This window comes from Lipophrys pholis (assembly GCF_963383615.2).
Source record: "Lipophrys pholis genome assembly, chromosome: 19".
Lineage (NCBI taxonomy): Eukaryota > Metazoa > Chordata > Actinopteri > Blenniiformes > Blenniidae > Lipophrys > Lipophrys pholis.
Window position 1 is genome coordinate 11325982 of NC_137647.1, and position 17497 is coordinate 11343478.

Here is a 17497-nt window from a genome sequence, read left to right on the forward strand (position 1 = left end):
GGTCAAGCTGTGATGGAAAAATACACTGCACAGATTGTTGTGAACTACACTAACTGACACACATTTACATAATAATAATAATAATAATAATAATAATAATAATAATAATAATAATAATAATAATAATAATCAAAAACGGAATATATTCTATTTGGTCAGGAAGCCGGTCTCTTTGGACCTTCATGACATGTCAGAGCCAAATAGCTTTCCAGATGATCAACAGTGCTCCCAATAAGAAACAGGCTTCTGTATTGTTCGTGTATACTCCGATTGTTATAAAACACGTCTTTATCGGAGTTCACTGGTCGTGCCCAGCATATTTTAAATGTCTCGCTGCTACAACACACTGGATCAAAATGTCTGTGCCATTATCAAGCTATGACTCATTCCTATAAACGAGATGAGGAAACGGGGAAGACATCTAAAACATGCGGGGCACGGCTACAATCGAGGCTGAACTGACATAGTGTATATTTTCCATTCAGGCACATTTTATTCGCTGACTCAACAAGATGTGTTTGGAAAATTCGGAATGTTTTGTGTTTGCAGCACAGTGCGAGTCAGTGGAACCAATCAATGTTTACAGAGGGTTCAGACAGAAGAAAAAGCATGTGGCAATCATGGTCGATGCACACAGATGAAACTAATGCAACAATGACTGAAACAGAACAAACAGGGATTTAAACCAACCAAGTAAGGGACCTTTGTGACGCCTGAAAATAAATCACTCGTTTCCAAACTGACATGATTTTACAGGAACACGCCACACACCCTGTTGTATGTTCACCTACTTTATCAACGCTTCATATCACATAAAACATGCATTTCATGTTCCTGTAATATGTTTAGAGTGTGTTTTTGTGTTAAATGCTTCAGGGAAATATCATTACGATATGGTTGTCACAGAAGGTTTATGAATAAATATATATATATATCTCCACATGGCCATTCGAATGACATTTCAGAAGTACTTTTAGCGCCATGTCAGTTCACTGGAAAGGTTTTCAAAACAAGATGACAGTGCTGTTTTCTGAGTGGTGCGGTCCCGCTGTAAGCGTTTAATCCCACCATGAAACGTCGACCCACGTGGGCATGTTCCGAGTAGTTTGTGAGGTTGTTTTTCTTTCCCCAGAAATATGGAGAATTATTTGTTGAAGTCTACCGTACACAGACGTAGACAGAATGACAACAAAGAGCAAATGTAGTAAAAAAAAATAATGCAAAAAAAAAAAAAAAGATTGCTGATCACGTGAACAAGCAGGTATCGAGAAAGAAAACTGGTTCATCAGCTTCACTTAGTATGAAAAAGAGGACAGGATGTGATAGCAGGATTGACGTGGCTTACCCAGCCAGGTCACATGCCACCGGGAGCTGCTTCGGGTGTACACATCGGTGCAGTGGTTAGCACAGTCGCCTCATGGCAGGAGTTCTACTTGTGTCGAGTTTTTCTACTTGTACTCTTCTTTCTTCCCACAGTCCAAAAACTCCGTGCTTACCCTCTGATGGACTGGTGAAATATCTTTGGAATTGCACAAAGAACAACACTCAAAATGTTCCTCTATTTTATTTATTGATTCATTGATTTATTTTAACTTGAGTCCAGACTAGTGAGCGTCAGTCCCTAGATATATCCAGACCATTTAAATACTGCTCTTCTTAATGTTACACCAGCAATTGTGTTTGTTTGTTTTTTTATTGTCATTCTTACCATGTAGACTACAAATTCAAATATAGTTGTCTGGTCCCTGTGTAGACAATAATATGGTCAATTGAAATTTTCTTTTTAATTACAATCGAATTGAATGGTGTATTTTACAGAAAGAGAGCGAGATGTGGGGGTTAATTACATCTATTAGTGAAACATCACTGGATAGAGGGCGATAAATTACGTTCAGTGTGGGTTTCCGAGCTGTCTAAATCTACAGGAGCTTCACTAGAAGATAGTTCAGGGTGGCCTAAACCAGCCCAAACTGTAAACTTTATCATGCAGAAAAGTCTAACCTTCAAACTAAAGACTGCATCAGCCTCCTTAACTGAAACTAGAATCTGGGTCAACATGAGAGCAGCCTGATAGCTGAAAGCTCTGCCACCCATTCTACTTTAAAAAAAAACAAAAAAAACACAAAAAAAAACCAACCTAGGAACCTCAAGTAAGCAGAACTCTGAGAACTAAGTGTTCTTCTGAGGTAGTTTAGGATTAAGAGCCAAGATACGATGGAACCAGGTTGTTAGGAGCTTTATAAGCTAAAATAATGATTTTAAATTCTATTCTAGATTTCACAGGAAGTCAATGAAGAGAAGCTGATATTGGAGTGATGTGACGTCTTAGGTAGTTATTCAGACACTGCGATGATAGAAAATAACAATAATCTAGTTTAGAAGTAAAAAAAATGCATGAATTAGGTTCTTACTATCTTCACACATATAGCACACAATGTGAATAAAGACAATGTTATATACAACAAAGGTAGAAAACACAAGGTAGATAAAATATTCATATTCAGCTACATGGCGGCAGTGGGCATGAGTTAAACTATGGTACATGGTGGTCTACTGTATTTCAAATATTCTTGTGTAAAAATTAACCTGCCACCCGGCTCACGTTTCACATCAGAAATTATTCATTTAGAGATCCAACAGTGTATTTCTGATGTTAGTTTAAACTTTGGTACTACGTCAATCAAACATGGAGTTGTCTGTAAAAGACTATTTAATGATTTAAATCAAAAATATGACGTTTTTTATTCACTAATCAGGAACAAGTTGTAAATATGACAGTGTGAAGTCAAGAAAAGAGCAGTAACACTGAACTGATCACATTATGAAGGTTTACAGTGTCCATGGTTGTTAACCACACACAGACTTAGCAACAGATTAAGATTTGTTTTTGTCAATAATTAAATACTGATGATGACAGAATCCAGTTTGAAAAACCATTTTCCATGTTTTTAACAGCTCAGCAAACCATGAATGAGCTCGATAGACGAACACATTCCTGAAATAATTTACATCCGGTAATACCTGATGGGGATGGTCTGAAGACACCACACATGTTAAAACGTCCATGTCAGACATGACGCTCTCCTCATTATCTGGGAGATTTAATGTTGAATCATGTTGGATGCAGGTGGGTGAAGATTATTCTTATTTACCACAGGGGGGGGAAAAAGGATTTATTTCTTGTAACATCACCAACAAATGTAGACATTTGTTTATTTTCCTCACCAGAAGGCCTGAATGCTCTAAATAAAGGACGTCCTGATGCAGAAGCAAACAGAGAGAAGGAGCCACCGAATGAACAAACACTTCCGTTCAGTGTATATATACCCGCTGAGTCAGAGACTATTTTTGTATTTCTGTTCATACACGCCTCCATTCCTCTGCCCCCTCCCTTGTCTGATTGTCTTCTTGTTCTGTCACCGTCAGTCAGGATTTGACACACACACACACACACACTTCACTCACCACTCCATTACTAACGCTGGTTTCGCACGTGATTGTCTTCATAAAATGAAGACACTTCACCTTTAATGCCTGCATTAGGTTCTCTGGTATACTGCTGATGAAGTGGGAGTTTTGTTTGGAGTAAAAGCAGCGGCGTATCAGGTTAAGAGCTGCCAGACATGTTGTACCTCTTTGTTTTTATTGTGAGGTTGGCACTGCCCTTCTCACAACAAGGCGCTCAGGCCAGAACGTTTGTGCAGAGTTTGCATGTTCTCCCCGGTGCCTGCATTGGTTTTCTGTAATTACTCCTACTTTTTTGTTTGGTCTCAAGATATGCTTTTTTTTTTATTATTTTTTTTTTTTTAGAGCGAGGTAGTGTCTGTGCTTTTTGCAGATGGCGTTGTCCTTCTGGGGCGTCGTAATGAACCGTAATGAACCAGTGAGAGCCACCTGAGGTGGGTTGGGAATCAGACGAGGAGGCCACCTGAGGCGTCTCCCATTACGGGTTTACCAGGCACCTCCGCCTGGGAGGAGGCCCTGAGATTATACGTCTTGGAGTTTTGAGTAGTTTGAGGTTAATTGTTAAATGTGTGTTTGTCCTGTGGCGGATCGTGCAGCGACCCCGTTGTCCTTATACACGTTTTTCTTAAAATATTTAAAGATACAGATGAAGAAAATATACTGACTACTCTCTGTCTGGTTTTTTTAATTGGACATTTTAAATACCAGGTTACTTCGAAAATGCTTCACCTCGGGGCCAACAATATGCTGGAAATGCTATTTTCACATGACACACAGCTGCACCTTGAATGTAGAATTCAAATCAAACTGCCTGGAATTTATTTGAAGCTCTTACTAACGACAGGGTCGATCCCAGAAAGGCTATTCGGTCCATAACAGAGATTACACAGTGCCTGAACAACACACATACAAATCAACAACAGTTTTTGCATCTTCAGTCGCCCAACAAACATTTCTGAACTCCAGGCCCACAGGGGGAACTTGCAAACTCCCCACAGGAAGACGTCGTCCAAACTTTACCTCGTAAACCAACCGCTCCACTCCTGCCACTCCTAACCCGGAACCCAGAAACAAAATAAAATATGTCCATAAGATTTTGTGAAATGCTGTTTTTCAACAATTCTCTCAGTTTGTGCGAACTACAGCGTATTGTGGGCCATTAACAGGGACTAGGACCAGATTTGAACGGTGGCTGATCCATTAGCCCATTGGCTTTCTTTCAAGGTGCATTCCCAGTGCGTTTGACCCTTTTATAATGAAAGGGCGGGTCCCTCCTTTCAAGTCGGCGTCTAAACGTCCGACAGAATGCTGAAGGTGACTGGTCACCCTGTCGTCTGCTTCTCAAATCCTTTCATTTCTCTGCAACATTTGCAGGCTCCCTGATGTTTTGAGTGTCATTATTTGATGCGTTGCATCTTTTGATTTTGATTTGACCTTTTTGCTTGGTTTAAAAAAAAACAAAAAAAAAAAAAACAATATGAAAATCAGGTTTACACTCAGAATAAACAAGTTTTGACCAAGAAATTTTGTATCAGTATCAATCAGCATTTACATGATGTAAGTTTTGGTCAAAGGGGATGGATGCCTTCTCTGAAATGTGAAGAATGTCATAGTTTACACACACACACACACACACACACACACACACACACACACACACACACACACACACACACACACACACCTCAGCCTTTTTAAAGAATGCTAAACTCTTCGAGGATCAGCCTTCTTACTGGAATGTTGTTCATCTGGACTATCGAAACACACACACACACACACACACACACACACACACACACACACACACACACACACACACACACACACACACACTCAGATACACTAACACATTGATAGACACACACACAGAAGGACAACCTCACCCACTTGACATCGTCATCGTAGCACGAAGACAACACCCCACTTTTCCACACACACCTTTATTATAGATCCTCCAAATGGGTGTTTTCGGGGGAGAAAGAATGAAAAAAATGAGCAAGATGCTGATTATCAAAACTACGTTCACGTTACCAGGCTGACTTTTTTTCGTTTGCATTTACCAACGCCACAAAACAGACGTGGGGTGAATTTTACAGCCAACAATCTTAAATTACAGGAAAGCATCTTTTGTCTGCTTTCAAATATTAACGACAGTAAAATGTTTCATCTTGTTTCGATGCCAAAGTCCTGAATGTGAGTTTGTGCTGCAGTGCAGTAATAGTAAAGACAAAAGGTTTGCTGGGACAATTTCATCAGTGTTGTTGTTTTTTTTTGATAAAACTGTTCTGTGGAAAAAAGTGGAAAATTGCTTGAAATTACAACCGGTCTCCTTTACATGCGGGGCAGCGTCTGTGTGCTTTGGTACTAAAGCTCCTGAGGTACTTTGATCCAATTACCAACTCCAGAAAAATGTGGCTCAACTGGCCTGCTCCCGACTTTCTGACACATCTTTTCAGCAGATATTCTGTGATGTTAACATTGCAAGAGTGAAAACCAGGCGGAGAAAATTCCAAATTTCGTTTCAAAAAGTGCACCACCTTCATAGAAGGAAGAAAAGAAAAGAAAAAACGGATTAAATTACACAACGTGTCATGGTTTTATTGCTGACAAAACACAAGCCACTGTCTCAGCCTCATTGAAACGGGAGAAGACGCCACATGTTCTGTAGAGCTGCTTCAGAAAGACATGGAGACAGACATGGGGGGGGGGGGGGGGGGGGGGGGGGGGGGGGGGTTCTGAAGTAGAGAGTAGAGAACTTGGAGAAAATGTCTCCAGAGTTTGCATGTTCTTCCTCTGCATCTGTTTTTTTTCACATTTATAGTTATTTTTCTTTAATCTAAAATCCCTTTGTCTTTAGTTAGTTTAGATCTGCTTCAGTAGCCCACAACCCTCCACTAGATACTGTGCTTTAAAAACAAAATGTTTGTTGTTGTTGTCGTCTGTACTGACTGCAGTAACAGTTCCAATACATACACACTGAAATATACCAAATCCACTTGTGTTTTCTTTAAAATGACCTTCTCTGGACTAAATCGTCGTTTTTGGTAGTGATTACCATTTGGCTCTCTGAGTGTGTCCATTGAAGTGTGTTATGATTCACAAAATAAAGCTGTTGAATATTTTCTTACGTCATGTATTATGTGCTTTTAATAATGAGAGAAGGAAGCAATGCTTCTTGGTAACTCCTACATTGAACAAGTCCATAAGCCCCATCACAGAAAGTCCCCATGTTGCTGGAATTGGGATTTTTTAATTTATTTTTTAAATCTCAATAACAGTGTTTCACCTCCTCCTCTATTGGATCATTTCTGCTGAACATACTCTGAATTCTTATAATTTTGTGAGTGAAGATATGTCAACAAATACTATTTGTTGTTTGTAGATACCCCCTCGGTCACATTCCATTAAAAAAAACAATGCTTCACCACCCAGAAGCTGTTTGACACTCAGCTCAGCAACACCAATCCCCAAAAACCCCAAACAGGTTTTGTTTTTCTCTCTCTCTCTCTCTCTCTCTCTCTCTCTCTCTCTCTCTATAGAAAACGATACACTCACACAGAAACACTCCCTCCATCATTTTGGAGAAACAAAGGACAAATTAAACACGTCTGTAAAGCCTGCGGCAGTGACTCACTCCGGCTGCATGTTGGTGTCTTTGTTGTGGAGGGCGGGGCCGTGGGCGGGCCGGGAGAGGCTTGTGGAGGTACAGGTGAGGCAGCTGGAGCTGTCAGATACAACCTGTCGGGACTCTACATCAGCAGCAGTCTCCAGACGCCTCTGCATACTGACTACAACACCGCGCCAAGGTAAGACTGCAAATCACTGCTGCAGACATGAACTGATTGCACAAACAGCTGCACAGAACTGGGCTGCTCGTTGCTTTAATTTGCACAAAAAGAAAAAAAAGTTTTGATCTTTCAAATGAGCTTGTTTATTGTCACCCACCTGGATAGTTTAGCACTTGTTCTTTCACGAGGGCCCGGATTAGGAAGATTGGCTACATTTTTTTTGCCATTCATTTCAAACTTTCTTTCTGTGCATCATCTAAGACGCTCTGACATAAATACATTTTTCTTTTCACTGCACAAACATAATGAGCGGTGGGTTCAGATTTACCCTGCAGTGGAATTACCGTTGGAATCTGTGAGGACAAACATTTTATGGTTAAAAATAAAAAGCTTTTATTTGAAGTATCTGGACTTAAGCTCATTTTTTAACAGAACATTTTAGGGTTTTTTGTCTAGTTATTGGATGTTGCCAGATTAAACAAATGTATCTGGTTATGTTGTTATATTGTGACACATAAAACCAATTTAAGATTCAGATGTTGTCACTTTTTAAAAATCTAAAATAAAACTGTCCCTTTTTCGGAATAGGGAAATTTGTCATTTCAACAAAATCGACGGCCTGCAAACGTTTCATTGTTCTGACCTGTTTGGAAAGTAAATGTGGAAATATGAGTAACAGTATATGAATGGATTTAGAATTTAAAACAGAAAACATTGGGATACAAAGGTAAAGCAATACAAGTTATCTTGAAGAGTTTTATTACAGTTTTAATTGTAGTTGGTAGAAATTTGTCTCAGTGACTCAAAATTCAAGTTTTTTGTGTGTGTGTGTGTGTGTGTGTGTGTGTGTGTGTGTGTGTGTGTGTGTGTGTGTGTGTGTGTGTGTGTGTGTGTGTGTGTGTGTGTGTGTGTGTGTGTGTGTGTGTGTGTGTGTGTGTGTGTGTGTGTGTGTGTGTGTGTGTGTGTGTGAATATTCTTCAAATGATTCCTTTAAGTTGTTAAAGACTCTCCTGTGTCTACTTGATATTTACCTGATAGAACTAAAATAGAATCGGATCAAGATGAAAGAAGAGATAAAAGTCATTTCTTGTTTGAAATGTTCCCCTCTTTCATCAGCTGATCATTCCTCCCTCTCTGCTCTCACACACACACACACACACACACACACACACACACACACACACACACACACACACACACACACACACACACACACACACACACACACACACACACACACACACACACACACACACACACACACACACACACACACACACACACACATTGAGAAAGAGTCAGGTTTGACCAGACCAGAGACCACACCTCTGACTGCGTGTTTCAGGGTGTTCACTTGTCTTTGTGTAAAATCGGCCCGCGTCACTGAACTCATCGCAACTCTACTTTTTAATATTCGTGGAAAAAACCCACTCCCCAGCAGGTTATCACTCGAAACCCTCGCTGTTTCCAGTTTCCCTTGCATGAGATGGATGATTGTCTCGTTTTTCTTGGTCTCGTTTTTTCTCTACTTGTTCCTCTCAGTTATTAGGCCCAACTTAGTTTCCCAGGAGTTCTTGTTGAGCTTTTCTCCATTTTGGTTTGAAAAGATCTGAACAATGGTGCAGGTGGATTTTCTAAAAGCCGCACCCAGTCTCTGCCTCCATCACCACAAGCCACGTCTGATTGTGGACTTATCTGCTCATGAAAAGCAGCATGACCACGACCTCTGCGGCCAAATCCAGAACAGTTCGGTCATTCAGACCACGGACATGTTAAGTAACCAGAGAAGTCAGCGCTCCAAAAGCTTCTGTGAACATATTTATACAACCAATCATTTCCTTGACAAACCCGAAACCAACACACCCAATTGTTTTTTTTTCAATCGGTGTCTTTCCAGTTGTTCCGAGTGCAAGTGGAACAGAGCCAACTAGTGAGGGAAGATCAGTGCGCCGAGCTAAACAATCACAAAGAATTGTGACATACAGAGACAGCAAGAAAAGACAAAAATATAACATTAATCTTGTACTTTACAGACAGTTTGTCAAAACAAATTGAACCAGGGCATCTGCGTCAGTTGTGGCTTCACCATATGACAAAATCCAGCAACCTGATTCAAGATGCTTCCTCTCTGGACAAATGAGAATATGCAATTTAGATTAATATTCACACTTCGGTTGCTCGGGTTGTTCCACTCACTTTTTGGTGAAACACCAACAGAATCACTGCAGTGGGTGAGACCCGCCGTACAGAGGACCGGTGGATCTGTGCTCCGTGGTTCCGCATGGGGTCGGGTCAGAACCAGCAGCAGGAGTCTGGGGCCGTCACACCCTTGGGTCTGTGACTCAGAGGGAGCGAAGCATGCTGCTTGGTGGCATTCCTGCACCACCATATGGGTGGATACAGGTTTTCACTGTGTGTGTCTGTGTTTGACACGGCGACAAAGCAGTCAGTCATCTTCATCTTCTGCAGAACTAAAACCACGGCAACTAAAGTCATGAACTGTGGTTGAAGCTCAGTGTGTGTAAAAACTAATGGGGGAACTCAAGCTCACCAGGCTCACACACACTGTGTCTGTGTTAATGGAGTTGTAGAGGCTTAAACCTGTAAACACAGTCACGTCAGGAGGGATTGTCTTCATTTTCAAAGCAAAAAACTAAACAAAAAACAAGCACTTGTATTGTAATTTATGACATTTTAGGGTGGAAGTTTTGGTTTAGATGAGTGGAAAGTTTTGTTCAGGCGGTTCAACCGAGTGATTGAAGTCAGTGTTAAGTCCTGGAAAACGCAACTCTGTGGACGTTAGGTGATGGCAGAGCTGGAGTGTTTTGTATGTATGTATTGTATGGGAGTGTGAGCTTTGAATTGATCACAGAGGAAGAGTCGGGACTGTAAGTCATGAAGATTCATGTTTTTACGGTGGTTTATCGAGGAAATACTGAATAAAAGGCATGTTAACGTGCAGTTTTGACTATTTTCACCACAGGATTGATGTTTTATGGGTATTAACGCAGATAAACGAAGAATAAAAGCAGCATCAGAGGTGAGGTGGAGGGAACAGGGCATGTTTTAATGAGCTACATCATATTAGTACGTATGAAAGCCTTAATCTCCTATTTAATACATCAGCAACCACAAAATAAAACTTTTCTTCTGTTACACAATACGAAAGCAGAAACTATTGACTGCAGTCCTGCTTCACAATGGCCAAAACATTCATCCCACGTTACACTGTGCACATATTTGATTTTCTATTAACTGGATAATAGATGAGGGTAACTAACTTTGTCAGATTGGTTTTTACATAAGAGTAATCTCACCGGTTTAGTTGGGGGATTTTTCAGAGACAAAAGACCAGCGGAGTTTCATGACAGACAAACAAATACACGTGATAACTAACAATATCAGAACCATTTAGAACATTAATTACATTTCTCATGCATTCATTTATGTGGACGATCTTTCTCCTGTTCAAAAAATTGTGGGAGCGATCGGCTGGAAACTAACAAATGTTCCGATCGCATGCAGTGTGGGGTCAGTTTTGATGTAAACATCGAAATGCATAACTAGTTAGTATGTGTGTCACTGGATTTATTGAATTTCAAGGCAAAAAGGCCTCATGTGATGAGTTTTATTGCAAAAAAAAAACAAACCCTGCAGGCATTCAGATTGTACGGCCCTGCAAAAGTAAGTCTTTAGATGTTTTGTTTCTAATATGTAATGGTGTCTTCAAATCTATCATTCTGAATTAGTACAGACCTGCTCCACGTTTTTCTGGAGTAGAATAAAATATTAAATGTAAAATGGCCCATAAATGTTACACAATTTAAGAGACAATTGTGTATTTTAAACAGTAATGGAGAATAAAGCCAAAGTGAACACATCTTGATGAAATAAGAAAGACTCAATCATTTCCAAAGTGGATTTAAAAAAAAATAAAAAAAAATAAAAAGCCTTTAACCTGAAAGGTGATTTGAATCTTATAGATATATGTTTAATCACTCGCCAAGCGTTTCTTTGTGAACAAAGACGATAGAAACTGTTTCGGTCGGACCACACCTGAAAACCTCCACCTGTCTGTCCTCAGTCACACCCTCAGGCGTTTCCTCGGGACTCTGACAAGAAACATCCTCACAATGCAGCATGTATGAATGAACACTGGGCTGATGACTGATGGATGTCTGTGGATGAACCATGCATCCAGCAGCAGGTTCATCAGAGCCAACCACGTGTTTGTGGCGTCATCTGGTGGCCACATGCAACATTGCATCTGTTGTAAAATAGGAAACGTGAAATTAAAAACAACGAGAGGATACAAGGCCTGAAGTGTGTTTAAAGTGGTATGTGAGTCCAAGCTGTGCCATTCATTAAAGTTAACATCTTATTTTGTTGTGTTTTGGCAGCACAATGAGTGCAGATGGATCTCAGGGGACAGACCTCCCTCCTTACATCATACCATGTAAGTACCAAAGCACCTGCACTTGCACATCAACATCACTGGCTCAGCCATGTCAATTTAAAATTGTTTCATCCTCTCTCTCCTCCCGCCCTGGCCGGTCCAGCACAAGATGACGTGAAGCTTTATAAAGTCCACTCGCCGTTCCACCCCCAGGAAACCGCTAGGCCAGGTAATCTCACACCTGATGTCATTCTGACACCTCAATCCAAACTCTGAGATTAAATTTATTCAAGTGCATGGTTGAATTCTAATTCCATCTCTCCTCCTCCTCCTCCTCCTCCTCCTCCACAGTGATCAACACCTCTGGATTAAACAGTGACCCTGATGGCAGGAGTAAGTACGTGAGCTACGAAACGGGGCTGGGATTTAAGTCCGGCACAACAACCTGCTCCTCGTGCCAGCAGCAGGTCAGGACCAACGTGGAGTACAAAGTGGGGAAATATGCCTGGCTGATGTGCTTACTCTTCATCTGCCTTGGGTAAGTGTGCACTACCTGGCAATTCCTCCATTCGTCCATAATCTAGTCCTACTTTCTCCAACTAACTAATGGGTGAATGGAAGAGTAGCGACTGGACAGGGTCTCTTTTCATGACGTTGGTTCTTTCTTGTTCAAATATACATAATTTCATTTAGGGTCTGGATTTTACTGCAGTTTTTTTTTTTTCCAATAAAGTTTATGGTAGAGAAGAAATAGATACGAAGTTTCTACCTGAATCTCACAGCGTTGCAGTGCGTCACATTATGGCCAAACAGCAAAAAACACAGTGTTAGTCAGAAGCTAAGCTTTCCCAAAAAATAGTCATTCTTAAAAAAACAAAAAAAACAAAACATTTCCCTTCATTTTCTTTGTTATCTCTTCGTTATTCATGATTTTTAAGACAGTGCATGTTAGGTAAACATGGCTCAGCGTTTGATTTACTGTGTGAAGTTTGCGTGTTTAAAATGCCAGTGAGTGAGCAGGTGACTGCCTTTCACAAAATCACGACGGGAATACGCCTCTGTAACCCCGAACCCTGACTTGGATAAAGCCGGCATTAAGGATGAATGGATGGATGGATGAAAATGCATAATAATAATAAATGGTAAACGTGGTATAAATATTCTAACGTTGTGTATGTGTGTGTGTGTGTGTGTGTGTGTGTGTGTGTGTTACAGGTTAGTCCTCTGCTGCTGCCTGATCCCATTCTTCGTGAAAAAGTTCAAGGACGCCCAGCACACTTGCCCCATCTGCAAAAGAGTCCTCCACGTCGAGAAGAGAAAATGCTGTAAATGACACCGCTGAGGGCACAAACGAACCCATAGAAATAAGCAATACCATCCTGCCGCCGCCGTCTCTGTTTGGGATGAAGATTAAACGAGCCGTCGTGCCATTCTATCATTTTTTTTCTGACACTGACAGACGCGGGTCGCATGCACAGCACAGCTTATTTCTGTGGACGAGCCACAGCATTAGCCGAGGCCAAATAGGACACGAACAACTTCTGCATTGCATCATACTGTTAGCAAAGAGACTGGGGGGGCGACTGTATTGTCAGAACTCAAATATCACATCGTTGTTGACTTTTAGTGCTCCAAAGCACACCCTGTGCACTTTCATTTTTTTTTAGGAGCTGTTACGTCAACCGTCACACCTTCTGTCAAACTTTGTAGCGTTCTTGCATACATAAGTGTTGTTAAAATGAAGGCCTGTGCATAGACTTCATCAAATAGTTTGTGCTTTAAAGGGATTGTGCATTTAGAAAACAAATTGATGAGATGTCCAATCAGATTATCATTTTCAAACCTCAACGTTCAACCTCAAACAGCCCCCTATGAAGTATAATAAACCAGCACAAAGGGCAACCGTACAAATATATATATATATATATATATATATTCCTCTGCAGTTGTTGATAAATAAACCCGTGTTGCCACTGGGGTTCATTTTTTTTGCACCTTTGTAGTCCACTCCATTAAAATTAACCTACTGTATATACATAGTCAGTACGTGTTGCTGGTCAGGCAATGCCCCCTCTAACTGTTACACTGGAGCAGCCGCTCGCATGACGTCACTGTAAATACAGTACAGAACTTTGTATAGCTCGTACGAATCTTCACCTTCACACCAGTGATTAAACATCCGACACTAGCGTTTGTTGCACTGCAGAGAGAAAAAAAAAAAAAAAAAAACTAACAAAAAAGAAACTAACGTCACAAGCCGCCTCATCAGGTACAAGGAACTGCAGCTCTGCCTTCAAACTGAGATTAACCTGATGTCTGGACAACAACAGCCTCATTGGAATTGAACATTAAAATGTATTTCTCACTGTGTCAATAATAAAAATAAGTCACATTTATCACAGAGCTGCTGAATTCGATCGGGGTTACATCGTACAGATGTTCCTCATGACGTTACCAGTGAGTGTCTTATAGAATTATAGTTTTATACTCTTTTTGTTTGTTTTTTTCTTTTCTTTTCTTTGTTCTTATTTCTTTCTTCCGTTTGAGCTTACCGAAAAAATATTTTAGGTTTGTGGTATTTTCATATTTGTAAAGAGAAAACTGGAAAAATGTCTCCTCTCACACTGCCCCCCCCCCCCCGAATGAAACGGAGTATGCATGGATATCTATAGTCACTATTATTTACTATTTTAAAACAGATTTTCTCTAATAAAAATAAATATACCGATGACACCTTACTGTGATTCTCTATGACTTTGTCCATTTTTCTGCTTTTTCTTTTGAGAGGTCAGAGGTCACTAAGTTTTGGATGAGCTGTGGGGAAAATAACGAGATAGTATCCATCGTGGGCGCTACACCAGCAGTGTGGGTGCCCTTTAAAATCCTCCCTCCTCTACCCCTCACTTGCTCTGGTAGCAGCTGCTGCCCGGGACTGCATCACGGTGCAAGACACTCAGAAGCCTCAACAATAGAAAGGCCCGATTGGACTTTGCTAAAACATTGTTTTGCTATTTTACCAAGAGACGAACACAGATCACCTGTTATTTTAAAGTAATGCCTTTTAAAGAAAAGAAGTATTTTAAAAGCCCAAGAAGATCACGTAAATGTTTTACGTGTCAAGTCCACAAAAGTGACCAATGTGCCAGATAGCAGCTCGAATCAAGCAGTTTCTGTACTGCTTTGTTAGACAAGTACGAATGAATGAAGGATAATGCTTTAAAAACATCACCACAGAAAATAAGTCTTTGTTTTCCTCTAACTGGCTGATTGAAGAGATTTTAGTTTGGTTTTCAATGGCAAAGATCATTTGAAGGAAAAATACAAAAAAACAAACAAACAAAAAAACAGAAAAGGATAATAAAGCAATGCAATGACAGGACAACAACGTTTTTTATAAATCATTTCAACAATCATGTCAAAAGTGTGTGTCTTTCAGGAGTTTATTGTGTTGTGTCAAACCTCTACAGCTGCCTTTATTGTCCTGAGGGTTTAAAGCCGTTATCTTACCTAACGCGTTAAACCCATTGTGACATATTAGTATGAAGAATGAAGAACTTGGGGGACAGGACAAACCATCAAAGTCAACCAGTCCACAATACTCCATGAATCTGTCTGCTTCTGTGTCCAGCTATCCATTATTTCAAGTTTAAGAAAAAAAAATAAACATTTGAACACTCAACAGACATTTGGAATGTCTGTTGAGTGTTCATCCCGGAGTGTGGTTCAGACACTGGCTACTCTACATGCGTGCGGTTAATGCGCTCACCTTATGAAACATGTCTCTCGGGTCATCCTCGCTGTTAACCCAGGAGGCCACAGCATCACAGAAGAAGATGAAATCCTGCACAGAAAGGATTTGTTACTTCTGAGTTCTAACATTTATCTAAACCTTGGATTCAAAGCACAGGAACTCACCTGCACCACGCCTGCGGGGTTAACGCCGATCATCACACAGATTTTCCCCTGAAGGCCGAGTCCTTCTCCCCGTTGTTCTCGGATATTCCTCATTGACGTACACCTGACAAGACAAACAAGAAGAATATTCCAAATGAGGTTCATGGATTTTTCCTCACGCTTGAAATAAGCTTTCAGGAGGAGGCTGTTTTTTTGGGGGGGGGGACACATTCCTTGATGAATGAAGTCATGTAACACTCACCACGGTCGAATGAAATGCTGTAACTGTGGTGCCTTTTCCGGTGATCAGGTCTGTGTGTCCCGCATCAAAGTTTGACACAAGCTCCAAAGTACCAGACTGCATGGAGAAGGAATGGAGCATGCCACTGCTGTCTCCTCCCCACACCTCACTGCCACTGTGGCTCATGGACATCAAATAAGACTCCAGCTACGAGTAGAAAAATCTGTTAGTTTTGCTGTACTGTACTGATTGTATTGCTTGTACAGCTTCTATTATAAATCTTTTCTCACAGAGATGAGCTTGCTGACATGCAGCATCGAGTGTTTGTAATTGGACACCAGCCTCATCTTCTTGCAAGCCACTGCAGTTATGCCAGGTATGGATGAATAATATGAAATCAGTAATGAAAGAAATTGCCCTGCGGTCGTAGACAGCCACAGTGTGGCCTTTAGCCCCAGAGGTGATGTATTTGTCATCTGCCGCAAGCGACATCACAGGGCTGCCATGAAGACCGAGGCTTTTAATGAGCGAGTTATCAGCTGTGGAAAGATCAGAATGAAATTAGTCTCAGGACAAAGTATTTTGTCTTGATAAGGAGTTTCCTTATGAAAAAAAGAATCTCACACATAATTATTAATTCGATTTCCTCTGAGAATCACAGTATCGCATGACACTGCTCTTATGGGTTCGTAAAACCTTCGTCAGCCTCACCTCTGGGGGTCATACATGGTGACTCTCTTGTCGAACGAACCGGCCAGCAACACATCAGTCTGAAAAGACAAGCAGAGGACTGCAGCGATGCTTTTCGTCACGCCCTTCTCACAAAGATTTTTGGAAGTTATTGTCATTAGGTCAAACTTAAATAGGTTCAATAAATACTGTTGCCCTGTACAAGTGGTAAATATAAACTAAGTTAAACCCTTCAACTATATTTTGAGTCACTTGGTATTTCAACTAGGGAGCATCCTGGGAAATCCAAACTTAAATCACAAAGGCTCCAACCTGGACTTAATCATCATTATTTCACTTAAAGGCCAAGTCTTGAATACATGTTTTTTCTTTTTCAAACATCATAAGAGGTTAAGGTTGGTTATCTGGATGACACTAATGCATTACTTTGAAAGTCAAAATGATTCATATTCATAGATTGGGTGAAAGTAGAAACAGCACAAATATTAAGGCCAAAAACATTACAAAATGATTACCAATTCTGATTTGTTTCTGCGATTGAAATGAAGAATTCTTAATGTTAGAATTCACAGAAGGTGCATAATGATGTGCGTTTGTGTTTTTTATTTTGTGTTGTGGAACTATGGAAAAGAATACATTTGTAGTTCCTCTCACTCCTTTTCAAATTTACATGTTTTAAGTATAATGATAACTTTATCTTCTCGTATTCAGAGATACAAAGTCCATTCCTAGGTGAAGCATTGCAGTTTGTATTGTGGACTTGTTTTTATGCTTATGTTAGAGCTGGGAATGGTTTCAGTGTTTAATCTAGCACATAAAATAGGACTTAGTAGGCGGGTCCAGTATGCAAGACTCTTGCTTGGAAATCATAAAGACAGCACTGATGTAAACGATCCCAAATGTCCTTCTCTGTTACACAATTTCTCCAAAATTCATCCGGGCTGAACACCAGTTACGGAAAAGTAGCAGAATTGTGTGCTTGTTTTTATAGAAAATTTTATTCAACATACATTTTCCAGCAAA

The 17497-nt window shown here is 40.4% G+C and overlaps 1 protein-coding gene across 1 annotated transcript; it reads left to right on the top strand.

The window, feature by feature from the left end:
- Window positions 1-7200: 7200 nt before the first annotated feature.
- On the top strand, window positions 7201-13976 carry litafd (LITAF domain containing). The gene is made up of 5 exons (XM_080488625.1): window positions 7201-7271; window positions 11654-11709; window positions 11813-11878; window positions 12001-12187; window positions 12865-13976. Exons 2-5 carry the CDS (start codon window positions 11658-11660, stop codon window positions 12980-12982), a joined length of 423 nt encoding a protein of 140 aa, XP_080344751.1. The 5' UTR covers window positions 7201-7271; window positions 11654-11657; the 3' UTR covers window positions 12983-13976.
- Window positions 13977-17497: the final 3521 nt, after the last annotated feature.

What these genes read in the sequence shown, in the direction of transcription:
- litafd (XM_080488625.1), top strand. Translation starts at nt 11,658, where the DNA reads ATGAGTGCAGATGGATCTCAGGGGACAGACCTCCCTCCTTACATCATA. An exon ending in CCCTCCTTACATCATACCAT is followed by an intron (nt 11,710 to 11,812) that starts GTAAGTACCAAA and finishes TGGCCGGTCCAG; the next exon opens with CACAAGATGACGTGAAGCTT. An exon ending in CCAGGAAACCGCTAGGCCAG is followed by an intron (nt 11,879 to 12,000) that starts GTAATCTCACAC and finishes CCTCCTCCACAG; the next exon opens with TGATCAACACCTCTGGATTA.